The sequence below is a fragment of the Thermobia domestica genome, chromosome 3 (genome assembly GCF_964235325.1).
Source record: "Thermobia domestica chromosome 3, izTheDome1.hap1.1, whole genome shotgun sequence".
Lineage (NCBI taxonomy): Eukaryota > Metazoa > Arthropoda > Insecta > Zygentoma > Lepismatidae > Thermobia > Thermobia domestica.
Genome location: NC_137456.1, coordinates 45513100 through 45535075, shown reverse-complemented (window position 1 = coordinate 45535075; position 21976 = coordinate 45513100). Strand labels below are relative to the sequence as shown.

General features: G+C 37.3%; 1 protein-coding gene across 1 annotated transcript in view; it reads right to left on the bottom strand.

The window, feature by feature from the left end:
• LOC145680354 (transcription elongation factor, mitochondrial) overlaps positions 1-17866 on the bottom strand; it is a 45884-nt gene extending 28018 nt beyond the window's left edge. Inside the window, exon 1 of the mRNA XM_081750759.1 lies at positions 17573-17866. Coding sequence (XP_081606885.1) covers positions 17573-17638 — 66 coding nt within the window. The 5' untranslated portion in view covers positions 17639-17866. The remainder of the gene's footprint in view (positions 1-17572) is intronic.
• Positions 17867-21976: the final 4110 nt, after the last annotated feature.

Sequence of the window (21976 nt, the reverse complement as noted above, 5' to 3'; positions counted from 1 at the left end):
TGGCTGATAGAGGTTACATGATCTTAGACCCGCTACACGGTGAACAGGTCACATGGTATGACGTCATGTTTTACCCTTGCGGGGAAATCCATTACTAATTCGTTTCCTTTTATGGGTAAGATAAGTGCTTTGGTACCTTGATTCTGATTGGATGATAGAGATCACGTGATTTTAGGTCCTAGGATTTTTGAAATTAGGGTGTCCTTTTTAGTGCAAGAATTTTCAAACTAAAAATTTTTCGAACTAAAAAAATTTCAAAACTAAAAATTTTCGAACCAAAAAAGTTTGTTACTAAAAATTTTGAAACAAAAAAGTTTCAAACAAAAAATTTTCGAACCCCAAAAAAATTCGAACTAAAAAAAATTGAAACAAAATTTTGTCGAACTAAAACATTTTTTAAAAACAAAAGTTTCGAACTAAAGATGTAAATCACATCTAAAAATTTTCAAATCAAACTTTTTATCGAACTAAACTTTTAAAATTTTCGAACTAGAAATTTAAACCAAGTTTTAGAAAAATCCTAAGAAATGTTTTTTCAGGAATCGAACTCAGGTCTTTCAAACCAAAGATGTGTATGCTAACCGCTTAAATGAATTCGGTTTTAATCGATCTTGGTGGGTTTCGAACCATGGTCCTTGAAAAGGATACACATATACTTTAAGAAAATAAATCTGACAGTGTAACACTTCTCAAATCAAACTTTTTATCGAACTAAACTTTTAAAATTTTCGAACTAGAATTTTAAACCAAGTTTTAGAAAAATCCTAAGAAATGTTTCTCCAGGAATCGAACTCAGGTCTTTCAAACCAAAGATGTGTATCCTAACCACTTAGCTATGAATGAATTCGGTTTTTAATCGTGCTTGGTGGGTTTCGAACCATGGTTCTTGAAAAGGATACACATATACTTTAAGAAAATAAATCTGACAGTGTAACGCTTCCGTTCGTGGATTAAAATAAAATGCTGATAGACTTCTTTGTGTGACGACATAGAAGCACATATGATTGAAAAAATGCAAACGTCAGCGGATCGCATTACTTTAGTTTTACTACGAACGTGTCAGCATGATTCATGAAAAAAGCAAACATTGACATTCTCGTATGGAATATGATGAAAATGAAATGTCGTCACAGTTACGACAAGTAGTGACATGTAGAAATCATTTGGGATCGGAATTGCGATACTATTGAGAAACGTGAATGACGTCACGATCGATTGTTACACATCGTTTTGGTTCGTGATTCATGACAAAAGCAGCGAGCGTTTTGATTGGTTCGTTGTGATGTCATTTTATAAATTTCCTCGTTTCTGATTGGTTGACGGTGACGTCGTTTTCGCAGCGACCTAAATAAAAATCTAAATTTCATTTTTCAAATCTTACACCGCTCTCAACTATCGTGTGAGAAGGTCTGTTCTTGAAAAGTGTCTTCATTTAAGAAGCTTTACTGCACCGACTTTTTGTTCATTGAATTTGAGGTAAGTTCAGTGAGATTTTATTTTTCACACAAGATTCGAAAATCATTTTTATTTTATATTTGTGGACGGATCACGAATACACGGTTTTACTTTTAGTACGAAATATTTAGACTATGAAGGCATTAGTGGAATGGGAAAGTGGGAGTACGAATCAGGATCCCCACACATTAGAAGTAAGCACGATAAATGATATGGTTTAGCGCCCCTTCAGCTTAATGTTGAATGTGAACTCCCGTCGGGAATTGAACCATGGCCAAAGATGTGTGCGCTTAGTTTTGAAAAGAATGCATTACAAAATTTCAGAAACTATGCCTGAGAATAATATGGTTCGATACCCTTTGAAACCATTAGCGTGCCCCTTCAGCTTAACGTAATATTCGAGCAACCGCCCGAGATTGAACCTGGGCCAAAGGTGTGTACGTCAATCATTTAGCTTAGTTTTAAAAAGAATGTATGATAACGCATAAGAATATTAAATTTCAAAAAAGGCTTAACAACGCTCCGATGTGGGAAAGCAAACCCCACCGAGGATTGAACCAGGACCTTCCACGTTAGAAGCATGTACGCTAACCACTTAGCCACGAGTGCATGAATATGTGGTTAAAAAGATTTACGCTATACAGATTTTGTTTTGACAATTACGTATGCGTAACGTTAATGGTTGGTGAATCTCTTCAACTTGCAAACGCATCATTTAAAGGTCGTTGTGAGTAGAAAAAATGCTTACGCGTGCTTTATCACATCTCAGTACTGTTGAAACATTCATTCATTCATGCATTCTTTTTATCACTATAGAATGGTAGGTCAGTTACATGCTGATGTAATGGTCTCGAGTTTGACAGCAATAAAATACACATTTCAGTAACATAATTATTTAAAAAAAACTTTGATTTCTAGTACATGTGCTTTCATAATGAGATTCTGTACGTCACCGCCAGGAATCAAACTCAGGACCTTTACATGAATTGCTTAGTTAAGAATTTATCATGAATGTTATGATTTCCTGGGCTAAGCAGTTAGCATACGTGCCTTTGGCGTGGGAGACCAGGGTTCGATTCCCGGCGGGGAGCTCATGTGGTTCGGATTCCACGTTAATCAGTAGGTCCACGTCTCATATAGCCTCGCTGCTGAAAGGGACGCTAAACTAAAAAATCAAAAAATCAACTCAAATTCACGCTGCTCAATTCCTTTTTTCCCATTACATATTTGTTTTACCGTACCTTTTTGTTGTTTTCATTTTTAACCATGGCCGAATCGGGTTTTACTGTTCGCAATGAAATCACTCGTCATTATAGACGATTTATGTACGTTTATGTATTATGAGGTGTACGTCAACCATTTAGCTTAGTTTTGAAAAGAATGTATGATAACGTGTGAGAATATTAAATTACAGAAAAGGCTTGACATGCCCCGACGTGGAAAAGCAAACCCACCGAGGCTTGAACCAGGACCTTCCACGTCCGAACCATGTACGCTAACCGCTTAGTCACAATAATAATAAAAAAAAATACGCTATGCAGATTTTGTTTCGACAATTACGTATGTGTATCGTTAATGTTTGATGAGTCTCTTCAACTTGCAAACGCATCATTTAAAGGTCGTTGTGAGTGGAAAAAAAAATGCTTACGCGTACTTTGTCACATCTCAGTACTGATGAAATATTCATTCATTTCATGCATTCTTTTTATCACTATAGAATGATAGGTCAGTTACATGCTGATGTAATGGTCTCGAGTTTGACAGCAATAAAACACTCATTTCAGTAACATAATTATTTTTTAAAAAAACTTTGATTTCTAGTACACGTGCTTTCATAATGAGATTCTGAACGCCCCGCCAGAGAATCAAACTTAGGACCTTTACATGAATTGCTTAGTTAAGAATTTATCTTGAATGTTATGATTTCCTGTTTATCAGGTGATTAAGATTTTTCTTTCTTCTTTTCTTTTGTAGTAAATTCACGCTGCTCAATTCCTTTTTTCCCATTACATATTTGTTTTACCGTACCTGTTTGTTTGTTTTCTCCTTTTATTAACCATGGTCGAATCGGGTTTTACTGTTCGCAATGAAATCACTCGCCATTATAGACGATTTAACATCGAGGGCAGAATGCTCGAAATTCAATTCAACGCACCGCCCGTAGGAACCGATATCATACAGTATGTACATAATAGTTTCCAAGCGATGCTGGACCATTTGTTAGTCAATGTCGACGATGAGGCGATGGTTGGTTTATCGGTAATATCGCCACGCAACACGAATAAACCGTTTTGGGTGAGTTTTCGCCAAGCCCGAAACTTGACACTGGAAACGATGTGGGCCTCGTTTGAAAGAGTGTTACAAAGTAACAATGCATTTCTCCTGCACGAACCATTCACCGTTCATTTCCATCGTGTGGATATTCCACGTAGCTATGGCGGTTTGCGGCAAGGAATACTTCAAAATGAAGAATTGTTACGTTGCAAACGAGGGATTGTACGTGTACAAAATCAAGATTCAAGGTGCCTGGCGTACGCCCTTGTTATTGCTATTGGTCTGAAGGCATACAAGAATGTAGATGTGCAACGTTATAAGCAGTATCAACGCCAATCGAAATATGTTGTGGACCAAGAAGTCGATGCGCTATGTGCAAATGCAAGAGTCAATTTGGATCATGGTGCCAGTGTAAATGAAATTCGACAATTCCAGTCATACCTCAAAGAATATAAAATTACAGTGTATACCAGTTTCACAGGCCATGATATCATGTACGAGGGACCGAACGATGAAAATCGCACTCCCATAAATTTGATTTGTTTGGCTGGCCATTTTGACATCATCCAATCCTTAACTGCTTGTTTTGCAACCAAGTTCTACTGTGAGGCGTGCCATAAAAAGTATAGTAAACGCAATGAACATGTAAAAAATTGTCCTGTAACGTGCTCCAAATGTTTACAGAGACCACTATGCGACAAGAATCAAACGCCGATATTATGCAACGACTGCAATCGGCAATTTTACGGCGAAGAATGTTTTAACAATCATCGTAATATTGTATATCATCAAGGGGAACCTATATGCAAAATGGTGAAGCAATGTACTAGATGTTACAGAGTATATTCTTTTGTGCATACTGGACAACGACATCATGATTGCAATGAGATCTTTTGCAATGTTTGTAAGAAGATTGTTCCGGGATCACATCAATGTTTTATGCTTCCTGATCGACAGTGCTTGAAACCTGGTGTTCCTTCGCTCATGCACGCAAAGAAAGCCTTGTTGATATTCTATGATATAGAATCTATGCAGGACACGAATATTGGCGATAATACGTATGTACACATTCCAAATTTATTGGTTGCACAACAAGTATGTTACGCATGTGTTGAAAACGATAATATCCAGCAGTCTTGCAGTACGTGTGGTCAGCGCCAGCATATTTTCCAAGGAGAGGATCCAGTTTATAATTTTCTCCAGTACTTGCGGGAACGTCGTCCCAATATAAATAGGATTTTCTGTGTCGCGCACAACGCTAAGGGCTACGATGGACATTTCATTTTAAAGACCATGGTCGAACAATGCCAATGGAGACCCGACGTCATATTAAATGGGACCAAGATACTGAGTTTAACCTGGAATAATCTGACGTTCATTGACTCGTTGAACTTCTTGCCTATGGCATTAAGTAAATTGTCAAAAGCGTTCAATTTACCCGCAACCAAAGGCTACTTCCCGCATTTCTTCAATACCAAGGAGAATCAATCGTATATTGGACCACTTCCAGAAACGAAGTATTATGGTGCAGATGAAATGGCCGTCGAAGACAGAAACAAGTTCATGCATTGGTACAACGATCATCGTAATGACACGTTTGATTTTCAGAAAGAAATTCTCAAGTATTGTATTCAAGATGTCAATGTACTGCGACAAGCATGCGTTTCGTTTATGACGTCATTTGAAACAGAAACCAAAGTGAATCCCTTCTTGGAGACGATCACGATTGCCAGTGCTTCCAATTTAGTATTCCGCCGGAATTTCCTTAAACCCAACACCATAGGAATTCTACCGGCACATGGCTATCGATGGAGAAGTACCCAATCGATCGCTGCAATGCAATGGCTGGCCTACATTGAAAAAACCGAAGAAAAACAAATCTTACATGCGGCCCGACAAAAAGAAGTGTTTATTGCGGGATTCCATGTTGATGGTTACTACCAAGATCCTGAGACGTTAGAGGAGCACGTCTACGAGCATGCCGGCTGCTTTTATCACGGATGTAAAGTATGTTTTACTACAGGCCGTAATCAGCCCATCTACAGCAATCCAGAAGACACCATGGAATTCCGTTATGAACGAACGCAACGCAAAAATGCAAGACTGCGTGAATTGGGGTACATTGTACATGAAATGTGGGAGTGCGAATTTAATCAGTTCTTAAAACAAAATCCTGCAATGGCGACGTATCTGAAGAATCACCCGTACATGAACCGCAGACCATTAAATCCAAGAGATAGCTTTTTTGGAGGAAGGACCAATTGCGTGAAATTGTACCACCAAGTCGACGAAAAAGCAGGGGAAGTAATAAAATATTTCGATATTGTCTCGCTTTATCCTTACATCAATAAGTGTGCTAAATACCCTGTAGGCCATCCACGAATTTATCTACAGGGTGATGAAAATATACCACCAATAAATAAAGTCAATGGTCTAATCAAAATGTCGATATTACCAAGTCGCCATCTTTATCATGGTCTCCTGCCTTACCGATGTAACAAGAAACTACTCTTTCCACTGTGTGCTGCGTGTGCCGAAGAAATGAACCCAGACCCTACAGCAACGTGTACGCACAACGACCAGGAGCGGTGCCTCACTGGAACATGGGTATCATATGAAATCCAGAAAGCAGTAGAATTAGGATATCAACCAGTGGAAATTTTTGAAATTTGGGATTATGACATTGAACAATATGATCCCATCACGAAAACAGGTGGCTTGTTCACGGAATATATCAATACATTTTTAAAATCAAAAATGGAAGCGTCTGGCTGGCCTAGTTCCTCTGTGACCGAAGAAGACAAATCAAAATTCATACAAACCGTCCTGGAGCGTGAAGGTATTGCATTGGATCCGTCCAAAATTGAAAATAATCCTGCACGAAGAAGTTTATCTAAGCTTTGTGTTAACTCATTATGGGGAAAGCTTTGCCAGCGTACAAACTTTAGCCAGACCACAATTATTGATCGGCCGGAAGAATTTTATGAAAAACTCACTTCCCCCGACATTAAACTCCATCAAATTGTACCCATCAATGATACGATGTTGTATGCGTTCTGGGAGTACAATGAACATGTGCCTGTTCAAAACCGAAACACCAATGTCGTGTTAGGTGCATTTACAACATGTCAGGCACGTCTGGAACTGTACAAGTACCTGGAAATGTTGCAGGAACGTGTTTTATATTTCGACACGGATTCTGTAATATTTACGGAGAAGCCCGGGGAGCCAACCATTGAACCTTCAACGTACTTGGGATGCTTATCGAATGAGATGGAGTCTTACGGACCACGAGCATACATCAAGACATTTGTCAGTGGAGGACCAAAAAATTACAGCCTAGAAATATACAATCCGGATACCAACGTCACCAGCTACATATGTAAAATTAGAGGATTTACATTAAATTACAATGCAGGACAACAATTAAATTTCAACACGCTAAAAGAAATGATAACAAATCAATGCCGTGGACAAGTCACCATCACTATCCCCCATAAGATATGCAGGACTAAAGACCATACCATCGTCACACGCAAAGAAGAAAAAATGTACAGTATCCAGTACACAAAACGTCGATTTAAAGAATTCAATTCCTATGATACGGTTCCGTACGGGTACGTTAAAAAACAGAAGATGGAACTGGAAAAAGAAGATGAAGAAGAAAAAACTGTAAACACCCAATAAGGCCGCCATTTCTTTTTTCCTTTTCCTTTTTTTCCACTCCTTAATCACAAAACCAACACCAAGAAGAAAAAAAACGCAGTACCCACAAGAGTTCATAAACCATCAACACCACCATCAGTGGAAGAAATGCAGAATCTCATATTCAACGGGGAAATCTTGACCATAAAGGAGCAACACCTAGAAAAATGCAGTACCCAGAAGAGTTCATAAACATCCATCGGTGAAAAAAAAAAAATGCAGTGATCCTGTACCCGAGGAGGAAGATGAGCCTAAGCACATCCATCATTTACGAGTAAGTTTTATTTCTCTCTTATCAATATTGACTCATTTTTATTGTTTCAGAAAAAAGAAATTCATAAAGTAATCCGTCGTTTCTTCTTTTTCTTTACAGGATACGGCTACAAGATTCGAAGATGATGACACGTCCAAAATATTCATTAACTAGATCCTGTATTTATTATGTTAATAAATTGTATGAGAAGAGCACATACCTTTCGTTAAATACAACAAGTTGAAAAAAATATGTTTTATTATTTCTTGAAACCCTGAACACTTGTTTTCAAATCATGGTAATCTTGAAAATTTAAGGTGGAAAATATATTCAAGATTTGGTTTACATGATTTTGTTCGAAAAATAATTAAAGAATTTTTAGTGTCCAAAATTTGGTTTTTAATTTAGTTCAAAAATTGATTTGAAAATTTTCAAATGTGGTTTACATTTTTAGTACGAAACTTATTTTTAAAAATTGGTTCGAAATTTTTTTAAAATTTTTAGTTTGAAAAATTTTGATTTGAAAATTTAGTTCGAAAGTTTTTAGTTTAAAATATTTTTCGAAAAATTTTTAATTTTTTTAGTTCGAATTTTTTTTGGGTTCGAAAATTTTTTAAATTCCTTTTAGTTCGAAAATTTTTTGATTTGAAAATTTAGTTCGAAAGTTTTTAGTTTAAATTTTTTAGTTCGAATTTTTTTGAAATTTTTGTTTCAAAATTTTTTAGTTCGAAAATTTTTTGTTTGAAAATTTTTGTTTAAAATTTTTTAGTTACAAATTTTTTTTTTTAGTTCGAAAAATTTTTTAGTTTAAAATTTCTTGCACTCTGCGGAACCGTTTCGAAAAGAATCGGAGCAGTTTAGGTAGAAAAAATCTGGCAACGCTGTTTCCATTAATGAAGCGCTTACTGAGCAATAAATCGCTTAAACTCACAACAATGTGTTATAAGAAATCTACAAGCGACACCTCTCTTTCACCATTGTTACTTCCAGAGACATAGGCTACTAATTCAAGGACAGGATCTCCATCAAGGTAAGAATCATCTTATCTGTCAAAGAGAATGATAATATTTAAGGTAAACTTCAGTACAATATCATGATACCAAAAAGGGTTATTTAAGGAGGAGGTTGAACCCTTCATGGGAACTTTACGCATAACCATAAAAAAGGGAACTAAATTCTAAAATCCAGGTCTAGGGTGGATCGTCGTCATAGCACTCTGAATGTCTAGCATTGGGGTGGGTGTGTAAGATTATGCGATTTCTATCAACCAATCAACATCGTGGTACCAAAGCAATCATCTTACCCGTAACATGGAAACAAATGAGTGAGGGGTTTTCCCACGTATTCTGTTCACCGTGTGGCGGGTCTAAGATCATGTGACCTCTGTCGGCCAATCAGAATCGAGGTACCAAAGCACTCATCTTACTCATAAAAAGGGAACGAATTTCAAAAGTCACAGGGCTTAAGATCACGTGACCTCTAGCATCGTGGTACCAAAGGACTCATCTTACCCATAAAAGGGAACGAATTTTAAAAATCCCAGGGCCTAAGATCACGTGACCTCTATCAGCCAATCATAAACACTCATCTTACCCGTAAAAGGGAACGAATTTCAAATATCCCAGGGGTCTAAGATCACGTGACAGCTGTCAACCAATCAAAACACACATCTTACCCGTAAAAGGGAACAAATTTCAAATATCGCAGGGTCTAAAATCACGTGACAGCTATCAACCAATCAAAACACAAATCTTACCCGTAAAAGGGAACAAATTAGTGAGGGATTTCCCCGCGGGGTGACTCATGACGTCATACCACGTGACCTGGAAAATTTGAATTTCCCGCGTGGGCGGGGGCCTAACGTCACGTGACCTCTCTCAGCCAATCAGAATCGAGGTACCAAAGCACTCATCTTAGCTGTAAAAGGGAACGGAGTTCAAATATCCTGGTCATAAAAGAGAGTGAGGATGAGTCATTCGGGCGAACGGGGGGGACTACTACTGTATTAATGTATGCAGGTTAATATCTGAGTAATAAAGCTATCATTATTAATTCCCTGTGTATAGTATCTTAATTTGTAGTTTGTCCAGTTTTTATATACGTGACGAATCACATTAGAAAGAAACTGATCAATTATATATTGACCTGTATAACTATATCTTAAAGTTAGAAATAATATACTTACAAGCAGAGCAGATAAACAGGCAGAATCTTTATTAAGCCTATTACTAATATTATATATTATTATTAGCAATAATAATAATGATAACTAAATTCCTGGCGCAACAGCCTTTAGAAGGCCTGGACTTAAGGCACTCACTTCTGTGGGGTAATGTGTTTAGAGGTCTGTACGGGCTCAGGCTACTATGATAATCGTAATGGGGTTAGCCATACTGAAAGTTTTATCCAGTTCTACCTGAGTTGGAGCGGCAACGCCGGAATCTAGTTACAATGAAGGATTTATGGTAGGGACAAGTAAACCCTTAGATCTTGACCTTCGAAGAAAAAATTGGTTATGTTTTGTCGCGAGCTATACTAGGAAAGTCAGTTGTTACCTATTTATCTCAAACTGCATTGATGTATGTGTGAAATATCGAGAGTTGTGTGAATTTTTGCTTTATTTATAATAACTTGCTTCATAGTTTCCATTCGTTTCAACGATGCATTTCTCACAGATTTAATCATAGACTTCGTTATCGATATCTTATGTAAACTTCCAATGGATAAATTAGAACTAGGAATGGATAGTACAGCACAATATCCAAAACGTTGGGAAATTAAAGAATGTTCAGGGAGGTTTGCACTAAACACTCTTTGTTAACGGAAAATCCTCTTTCTACATCACTATTTCCATGGAGCATTGTAGTATACGTTTAGAATTTGGGTGCCAATTAGGCCGAATTTTCATGCATGCGATAGAAGCGTGCTTTGCTTGCGATTTGGTAGCGTCTAAAGCCGACCACAGATATTTGTGGCGGTGAATTTTGACGTTTTATAGCAAAAAAAAAAAAAAAATCCAGTCTCTATTTATATTTGCACTTGTATCTGTGCAGATAAAAAATCGTGACCCATAAGCTAAATTTTGTAACAGATAGATACCCTGTACCAATTTTGATGAAAATTTCCTTTATCCCTACTCGGAAAATTATTGTCATAAAATCCCAGAAAATGAGATATTTTTCTCACGAGTTGGCATCACTGTTCCCACCACATTATCTTGTCTCCAGGAGAGCTAGATTATTACAGGATCACGCCATTAACCCTGGGTTAGCTTCGTCGGAAGGGTATTACTGAAGTATTTTCCCCAAGATTAGAGGAAATATTTTCTCTTTAGTCGTTTTATAAGTTACAACTGAAAATTATAGTTTAAGCATATAAAGTATGAAGAATGTGAAATAAAAATAAACGTTAACAAGAATCGTAGGAATTAAAAAAAAAAAAAAAAATGTATCAAAAGACTACGATCTTGGCCAATAACTAGTTTTTGGATCAGGGGCCACAAAATTTTTGAATGGCTCCTAAATCGAGTTTAAGTATTTTCTACGGAATAAGCACATCATACTGAGTTAAGTGATAGTTTGGGTTTGGTTAAACTATATGTAGTACTCCAGATACACGACATACAAGAAAATCTTTGATCTGTTGAAATTTTTGATCAACCAGCAAGCTTACTTTAGCATTGCAGTTTGGATTCGTTCCGTTACAGAAAGTATCACTATTGTGCAACTGTGTTTGAAGTACGAAAAACAACTACCAACCTGTACTAGGTGGTCACTACGAGCTAATATTGCATCTAGTCCTCGTCAGAGCCCAAGCGAGGTTCTGTTCATAGGGAGGGCGCACATTAGCAACAGTAGGTATATGCATAAAGAAAAACTAAATCATCACTTTCTAATATCACGGTTTGTTTTCCTGGTTGAAAGAATTACCATTTTTCGTGTCTGTGTAATGGTACTAACACCAGATGCTAATGTAAATTTGACTTAAAATATCAATGTAAAAAATTCATACTGATAATTTAAAAGTCTGCTGGTTTAGTTCACAGGGACCAATAGAATAACTACATGGTTGAAGCACAAAATATACATATATATGAATGAAAACTACGAGAGAGAGTCAAATAAAAGCCGCAAAAATGCAATTAAAACTCTTTTCTAGGCATTTGAAATCCGCAGACACAGTCACTGACGTCTTTCTGAGCTGGTAGTACGAAGCAGTGCCGGTAGATGGGGTTGGAGCTGAGTAATAGGTGAATTAATATGGCAGCTTCACTACGCAGTTGCATTAAGAAAGAACAGCATTGAGTTATTCGGTTTTTATAAAGTGAAGGTGTAAAATCGGTTGATATTCACCGGAGAATGGAGGTGAGGTATGAGGACGCCTCTCTGTCACAGCGACAAGTTTATGAGTGGCATAAGAAATTCACAGAAGACCACTTTGTCGATGATGCTCTCCGTTTGGGTTAGGTTCATCAAGTTGTGACAGAGGAATCTATAACCGCACCAGATCGACTTATACAGAAAAACCGGCGTGTCACACTGGCTGAAATGACTTCCTTGCTGAATATGAGCTTCAGTACAGGACAGTACATAGTGTATGACAAACTCCTCTACAAAAAAGTGTTCGCCAGGTGGGTTCCTCGATAGCGAAGGTGAAACTGAAAGATCATCGGGTTGACGCATGTCAAGAGCTGCTGAGACGTTGTGAAGAAGAGGGTGAGGATTTTCTAGCTCACATTGTCACCGTGGATGAAATTTTGGTGTATCATTTTCAACCGGAGACGAAACGTGCAAGCAAAGAACACCGACACTCCTCTTGGTCGAAGCCAAAGAAGTTTTGCAGCCAGCCCTCTGCACGGAAAGTCACGTTGACTTATTCTGGGATAAGAATGTTCCTATTCTGGAACACAACATTCCCCCATCTACCACAATGATTAGTGTCACCTGCATTAACCTTCTTAAGAACCATTTGTACCCAGTAATACGTTCAAAGTGAAGAGGACTGCTGAGTGCAAGTGTTTTGTTTCAACATGATAATGTCCATCCTCTTATGCTCGTGCAACCATGAAAACCATTGACGACCGACGCTTCAAGTGCCTCCCACATCCAACATACTCTCCAGATTTGCCACAATCAGATTTCCAAATCTTTGGTCCATTAAAGGAGCACCTTGGAGAGCGGAAATTTAAGTCTGATAAAGACGTCCAATTGGTATGCACGAGTCCTACAGCGTCAACTAAAATATGTTTTCTAACGCGGTATCGAAGCACCCCCTATTCGATGGCGTAAGGGCGTTGAATGGGAGGGGACTATGTGGAAAAAAATACAGGGTTCCCACAAAAAAGTGAAGATCGATTTCCCTGACACAAATTCTTGAATATAAATGGAAAGATATGGGATGAGTTCCATCACACACTTTTTTTTAACGGCCTCCTCCACACCGATAGCATCCAACACACACCTTTAATTACAATTTACATATTTGTTATGTTCAATATGAATAATTGTTATTTACACAAAATTTAACATGTACGTATATAATAATATATGTATGATACAGTAACCACGTACCTTGACATTGCAAATTAGATTTTTTGCCTGAAAAACAATAAAAAGCAATAGAACATGCAGTAAAGAATATATTGTCAACTCTCTCTGACCCTCGGGGCCGCGGTGGCTCAGTGGTAGAGCGTTCACCTCTGGTGCTTGGGATCCCCGGTTCGATCCCAGCCCCCGCCAAGTGAACTTTGTGGTGGACAAACACCGTGTGTGTGGGTTTCCTCGGGGTTCTCCCGTTTCCTCTCACTTTCTTCATTCCACCATTTCATTCATTACTCAGTATCACCGTCTCTTTTAGCCTAACCGGCATAACCGTGGGACGTAAAACTCAAAGATTTCATTTCATTTTTTTCTCTCTGACTCTCATACCATCAGTCCTAATATTACCAATTCTGAGACACGTTAATCTTCACATTTACATTTTAAACAGAATTTTGTTTTGCTTTCAGTTCTTGAATTTGTTTTACGAGAATGTCTTGTCCTTGCTTGTAACATAATTCCATTTGTTTCTTCCTTCTTCCAAATTCTTAACTTCAGCACTTAGTTTTCTTCTTTCACCTTTGACTTTTCTTCTGCCCTTTGGATCCGTTTCTGTTTGAAGTATTTATCATAGCGTCTCCAAGCTAAAGGAACTGAGAGAAGCATTCTTGATCAATAAGAAGAGATTCCACACCTTCATAGTACATAACTGCATCATGCATCGGCCTCTGTGCTATCAGAGAATCTTCGATTCCGTTTTCTACACTAAAGTGTCTTATTGACTGAGAACCTGCTCTCCACTGAGGTACTGCCATGGGATAAAATCAAACATATTTTCACAGCAACCCACAAATCGAAATATTCTTGTTTCTTGGACATTGCCTTGTAAAGAAGTCATCTAACCTAATGCTGCCCACTTTCTCTTCGTATTTTTTGAAGTCAACTGCAAAAGACCCCTGGATTTCAGTACAGAAAGACATAAATTGAACTGACACTTTGCTTTCTTAGGTACAGAATCTGTTATGCTTATGCTGAGTTTGCAGGATGCATTTCATTCTAGTCTGAGCAAGTTCTGGATTGTTCTTTTATAGCCTGGGGTCCAAAGCTGACAGAGCACGTACTAGTTTGTATTTCAGAGGTCTCCTTTCAACAATCTTCTTGATTGTGCCCAGCAAAAAGTTTCGACAGCCAAGCCTGAAAGCCTGTTTATCTTTATCTGATCCTTTAAGTTCTTTCAGTAATTATTCTGTCTTAAAACCAATATCCACCTTTCTTATTTGTAGTAAATTTTCATTTGCAATTAAATTCAAAGTACGAAGCTTCACAGTACTGTCAGCAAGTTTCATAATGCTTTGTTTAACACGACTCATTAGACTCCTTAAGAGAGAGAGATAGAAGTTCTGAGTATAGGCAACAAACAAATGGCTCAAGGCTAGAATTTCCTTTAAAATGGTTCACACTCTGCTGTGACAGTTTTGAAGGAACATAATTTACACTTCATGAATTGTCTGGCACATTCACGTTTCCTGACTTTTCGTGACATTTTACGCAAAATACACGATTTCCCTGACATATTTTCAGTTCCCTGATCTTCCAGAATGTGGGAACCCTGAAAATAATATACAAGCAAATATTCTCCCTACAGCAAAATAGCGAAAAAATTAATTGCGTCTTTCATTTGATTTCCCTTTTCAAAGTAACTTCCCGTTACCGGAAATATTACTTGTGACTGTGTTCGGTACCGGAGACCAGAGTTTGATTTCCGATGGGAGCTCACGTGGATCGGCTGCCTGGTTGATTAGAATTTAGCATCCCTTTTAGCAGCGACGCTATATAAGACTTGGACCTACATGTTAACGTAGAATCCGAATCACATCCCGTTTCCATCGGAAATCAAGTCCAGGTCTCTCCCATCAAGGCGCGTACATTAACCATAGAGGCACGAGGGAGCTCTCGCTCTCCCATGTAGTTCCGATCCCACTTCGAGTTATAGGTACACATTTTGTATAGCCGCTTCACTGAGCCAACCAACTAATTTTACCAGGATAACGAGTAATATTATTAATAACTATCAGCTTTGCTTTTTATCTACCGTACTTAATTCAAATTACTCACTGAGCAAAACAATACTCTTATTTTAAAAATTAATATGTGCGACAGCTTCCTCAGACAGCCAATGTACAGGGTAAACCTGAAAGATGAGCACAACTCCCGGAGGTGATTCGTGACATCAAAAGAAGATAAAAAGTTCTCTTACATATCGTCGAATTCTGCATCGTATAAGGATGACAGAGGCGCCAACTTGGAATCGAAACTCCAATCGTGACAATTGGAATGGAACAGAAAGATGTGCACATACTAAGAGAGGTGATTCGTAACATTAAAAAAACATTTAAAAAGTCCTCTTGCACAATGTCGAATTTCGCGTAGTGTACGAGTGACAGGATAGGGTTGCCAACTTGGAATCGAAACTCCAATCGAGACAATTGAAATGGAATAGGAAGATGTGCACAGCGTACACGACGCTGAATTTGACAACACGCAACAGGACTTTTTGTCTTCTTTTGATGTCAAGAATTACCTTCCGGTGTTTGTGCACATCTTTTTGTTTCATTCCAATTGTCACGATTCGATTCCAAGTTGGTACCCCTGTCATTCCTACACGAAGCGGAATTCGAGAAGAAGCAAGGGTACTTTTTGATTTCTTTTGATGTCACGAATTATCTCCCGGGATGTCACGAATTATCTCCCGGAGTTTGTGTGCATCTTTCAGGTTCACCTTGTATAGTTTGCGAAACTATTACGTTATTATTATTATTTTTAAATAAATGTTTGCTCAGTCAGTAGTTTAAATTTAACAAAATAACGAAGGAATACAGATTTACTTTAAGAAGGCCTCTGATGTGCGCAAAAATAAATAAATAAATAAATAAATTCTGCACTCGCTACGCTACTCTACTTTCACAATGTAAGTTCCGTGCAGGTTTACTTTTGTCACACCACTCAAAATAATTGTTCAAAAATTATAATTCTTCCACTAATTTCCTTCTTATCGTTCTCCAAAAGATTTGTGCTGTACGCACAACATTACCTCGTTTAGCATAGATAAAATTCAAGTGTGGCACCAGGAATATATATTTTTTTAATTACAATTCTTTTATGACTTGCGTACAAATACGGCGTCCGAATGTATGGCATAAAAACTAGAGTGAAAAAAAGGCAGGGAAAAGTTCGTGGGCAGCACGATAGAGCACATGTGCATCCGAAGAAAGCAGGCGCGTCAGCCATGGTGGATATACGTGTAAGCCGGAGTAGTGAAAACAAGTTGGTTTTGGAAATGATATGAGTTTCAATAGCACTTGTCATGGTTTCACACTGTAAACGCTCCACTTATAAACATAAAATAGAGCTTCTGTACACTGCAGAAATACACCGCCCGTGGAATGGAAAATAATCTCTAATACAGTCAAGTTACATGTGCACTCATTTATTTTATCTCTAGTAATGTACTTGTAATGATTTTATAGCTAGAGCTCTCACCTCTGAGAAATAAAAGTACCGGCATCCGCTCATAATCCTTTAAACTCATGAAGAATAATTGTTATTTTAAATTGAAATATACAATTGAGCCTGACAAAAATACCGGGCAGTTGGCAACCCTACACTTGTAAACCAAAAATTTTACTTTGTATTTATTTTTGTCGCCTTTAGAAACGTGGGTAATAGTATACATGAGAACCCCCTGATCTGCGTTTCTTCTGTGTTCTATTACCACTTCTATATGAAATACCATAAATTTTCTACGTAGTGCAATAGTAACACAAGACATGCGATATGCGTTAAATTCCCCCCCCCCCCACACACACAGTCATAGATAAAGTACAAGGGCACTACACATGCAGATATAAAGTACAGGTACGTTCTATTTTATTTTCGTATCAGTCGATAAGTAAGTATAAGTCGCTCTGTTACCCCCTTTGTAAGTTCGTACATACTCAATGAATAATCCCTAAAAGTATGAGCGTCCTGCTCCTTTGGGAACTGATGTAGCTTCATGTATAATATATCCAAAAAAAAAAAAAAAGCCTACTTGTTTGTGCATTACGCGTTTGTCCTCATTGTGCTACATTTTGCCTGAAATGTTACTAAGATCTAGCAAAATTATTTTTCAGTTTATTAACCTGACTTATAATCCAAATTTTGCATTAACCAATAGCCATCGAATTTTGCAGCATTTATCAATATATCTTGGAATACGTTTATCAGTAATTTTAATATTAGTACTTGAATTTGTGTGTCAATTACATAAAATCAAATGAAATTTCAAATATTTCTACGGAATACTTACCAATCGAATAAACGCTCTACGTTGGGAAAAGATACATGAATTACAAAACAGAACTTGTTTTAACATAGCTGTATACGAAGTGAACCTGGTTTAGAAATCTCCCCTCAGATATTCATAATTATAGTATTAATATTCAGAGGTAAAATATTGTTTTTCATATGTTAAATACATTTTCGCTAACATTATAATCGATAAAGAAAAATATTACGAAAACAAATATCACTTGCACTCAAAACCCTTTCTGCTACAAACTACTATTGTGCTTCGCTGCATCAGACTTCTATTGTTCAAATTCTTAGCAAATATTTTGACTATTCACTTATAGATGTCTCCTGATTATGATTGCTGTTCTCCTCTATTCTGTAGTTTCTGCCATTGGCTAAAAGATGGCAGGCGCATATTAGAAATACAAAAACAAACTTTCATATCATCACATCACAGGTGGCACAGCAAAAAGTCCTATCCAAATTTTCAGTGATGAATCTCAGTGACTCCTTCATAGTAAGAGAACACACGAAGTTCATATAGATTATATATATAGATCGGGTATCCATTGGCGACATAACACTGTAGCAATGCCCCAGCATCTTTCAACAAAGGAAGAACCAAAACACAAAGTTTAAAAATGAAAAAATATATACTAATAAACCTTTAAAAAATTAAATAGAGATGTAATAGAGAAAGTGAAATGTATGTACTAGGAAATAAATTTAACCCAATAATAAATTATTAAATATATTAAGAATTAAGATGTCTACATACATGATAAAATATAGAGTACCATAAGACACGGTTACTTTGCACAAGATTTAAGCCATTTTAAAGAAAATCGCATGTAACTTACAAACGTAATGATTTAGAACACTATTTTAAACATACAGTAATAATATCTATAATAGCTAGATATATAAAACATTAGTGCAAGTTCATTAATAAACATTCAGTATAACCAAAGTTATTGAAATATAAACTTAGGTGCAAAGTAACCCTATATGATTTATCTTTTAAAAAATCTAATGTTAGTCATTCCTATGCATGTAAGCTGCCCCCAAAAGTCTAGTGATTTCTAAAAATAAATAAATAAATAAATAAAGTCTTTGTGAGTGAAGCTTCTCTCAAACTACTTTATTGGATTCTCCACTGTTCATAATTTATTTCACAACAAGAAATTCATTCCTGAATTTTCCTAAATAAGAAATTTACCTAAATTTAGAATGCAGGAAGTTCCAGTAGTAATAATTTCCTATCTAAGCAGTATTTTGGACCGGTGCAAAGTAACCCCGAGTAGAGGCTGAAACTGCCTTCTCCCAGTTGTATTTTATTTTATTTTATGACTAAAATGTTTCACATTTCAGTTTTTCAACTATTGCATCAAAGTCCCATTATACACAGTAGTATACTACGAAACTGACAACTTTGACGGAAAATCTTGTACGTGATATCTTTCAAATTTTGGCGGCCTTTACAGTGACTGCTTTCCTACCTCTACAACAACGAACCCTCCCGGTAATTAGAACTGATGTTAACCGTTTACATTATAGAAAAAAGACAGTTAGATGTTCTATCTTACGGTGCCAGTTGAAACTTCCTCTTTTCTGTTCATGGTTTTGCCGACAGAGGACTGTGAAACTCAGGGCATTTTTAAGCTACCTTTTTGTATCCAAATAGATACCCAGGCCCAGCAGTTTGGATACCCAGTGCGCTTCATAAATCATTAAATTACGGGAAGAGAACTTGAACAATACATTACTTACTTGGGTTTTCGCGTAACTTGTATTCTGTGGATAGATATTCATTCTTGAAATTTCAGATATTCCTCTTTCCTTAGTTTCGCGTACTCATTTGTCCACCTGAAGTGACACAATGGCTGTCAAGTTTGAAAAATGTTGCAGCGTACTTCAGAACATCGAAAATAAAATAAAATTGCTGCACAAAACAATACCTAATTTCCATACTGTTCCTGCCTACTTTGAGGTACGATTTGCTGAGCATTTGCATACATTGGTTGCCGCCATACTCCACAACTTACCCGGATGCAAGATGGTTTGAGAGGACAATTGTCAGGGTAGGGGGAAAGAAGGATCGAGCTGCTGCCAAAGGAATGTTAGACGGGTGGGCCGAAAATTCATGTATGACATCACGCGTATCTTCCATCAGATGCAGAAAATTCTTCAACGGTCTGATCTACTGCCTGATGTTCTTACAGCAAGGGATTCAGCATTAAGGAAACTGAATTTAATGTTGCAGAATCCCTTTCCCGGTGGACAGGAGGACTGCGTAGTTCTCAACAACGTGAATGACAATGAACAGAGGTGACAGTGCTGTACAGGTCATAATATGCATGTGACTCGTCGGAACAGAAACTTGCTAGCTGTTCGAAGAGAAATATAGTGTAGTCTTGCTTAAACTTCCTTAGGGTTCGACTGAACATAGAAGATGACGGCATTCTCAGCTCAATTCAGACTACTTTTCCCGCATCTTCAGCACAGTCGATGATAAATGCTGCTCGTTCATTAGTAAAAGCAATATTTGAAAAAGAAGGAGTACAGACTTTTGCCTCAAATATATGCGACAGCTGGTCAGGAATTGAAGAAGTACCTTATTAGTGATGGTGATGCAGGAATGTAATATTCTATGAGATTGAGGAGACTATTTCCAGTCTCATCTCCAATGTTGCAGAAATTTTTTGCTGCCTTACTTGCAGTATCGCCTCACAGCATGTCAGTTGAACAAGCTGTTTCACATTATAACCTGCTTCGAAGTATTCATCATTTGTCGATGAGGAAAACACGACTACTGATCGACTTATGGTATCACTAAATGGAATGGGTACTGCAAACTATGACCCAAGACCGCCTTGAGTTCTTGAAGCAAAAGGACAGACGGGGGAGCAGGCCTGATAGTGGTATTTATAAAAGGAGGGAGTTTGTGAAGAAGTTTTTCAGAGTTGAATAATCTGTTATATTCAAAATCAACATATTTATATCACATAGGCCTCTGTTGCAATTTGTTATCAGTCAATGCCCTTTATTCGGTGATAGTAGATCATGTATCAATTGCCGTGACAGTAATACAGGTGTTAAGACTGCTAGTGATATTAACGGTTCCGTCAAACCTATGGTAGCTAGATGAGAAACTTACTCAAGTATATTCTAAACATGTAAGAAAACAAACACTGCAGAACACATTCAGATGCAGAGTGTGAAAATAATAGCAAGAGTGTAACTAATAACAACTGGGATGACACGCTTTAGAGCACATGAGAAACCAAACTATGAAAATAATATCAAGAGTATAAGCATTAACAAATAGCCTAAAATACTGTAATAGGGCCATTCCATCGTCACGGGCAGGACATTTACACGACATTTTTGATGCTTTAAAGTTGTATATTTCTAAAAGTACAACATAAATTCTGCTAATTGTATGATATATGAGCAGTACAGACTTAGGAGTATATGTAGCTGATGTTTTCAGTATTTTTTTTGTTTAGAGTAGAAAATATTAATTTCTAAATGTCTGTCACGGGTGGGGACAAAAAAGAGAAGTGACTTTCGACACACCAAGTGAATGTTACAAAACTCTGTGAATTCTTAGCTCAAAATGTTTTTATTTAAACGGAAATGTATAAATGATAAAATTTTTAAACAAACTTCACATAATAGAAATTTGCCAAATATTTATTTAATGAATAAACTAAACTTTACTGTGTCACGGGCAGGACACATGGTTGTCACGGGCAGGACACCGTGTGAATCAACACACAACATCTCAATAAGAATGATTTCAAAAATGAAATAAAATGGAAAATAAGTTAATTTCTGCTGTTCTGTTATAGCATTTTACATAAATAATTATATTTACTTCAGTTGAGGCTCGCTTTTACCACATAAAAATAATAATATGCCGTACACTTATTTCTCACCACCTACACTTTAGGAAATGGTTTTATTTGCCCATTTACACTCACCTTGTAGGGAAATTCGTACAAAACATTGTCTAACAGTATATAAAATAGGTGCTTGTATCCAGTGCCCGTGCCGTGGAAAATCAGCGCCCGGGGCGAGAGTATACAACGCGTCTCGACGGCGCCCCCGTAAATATGAGTGAGATCGACAGACCAGCCTCAAAGCGTTACTATGGTTGGCGCGATGCGTAAGAAAATTTTCAAAAATAAACTCTGCTTTTCGTTGAATTTGAGCACTTTTTAATACTTGTTTTCCTTCCATTTTATATATATATATTATTTTTTCCTCCTGAATTTTGCGCCCCCTTACTTTGACGCCCGGGGCCGTAACCACGCTCGACCCCTCCCCCCCGGGGCACAGCACTGCTGGTATCAAAGGTATTATTTGATCGAAATGCACGTAAGACACATCTTCAACAGTCTTGAAAATTTTACCG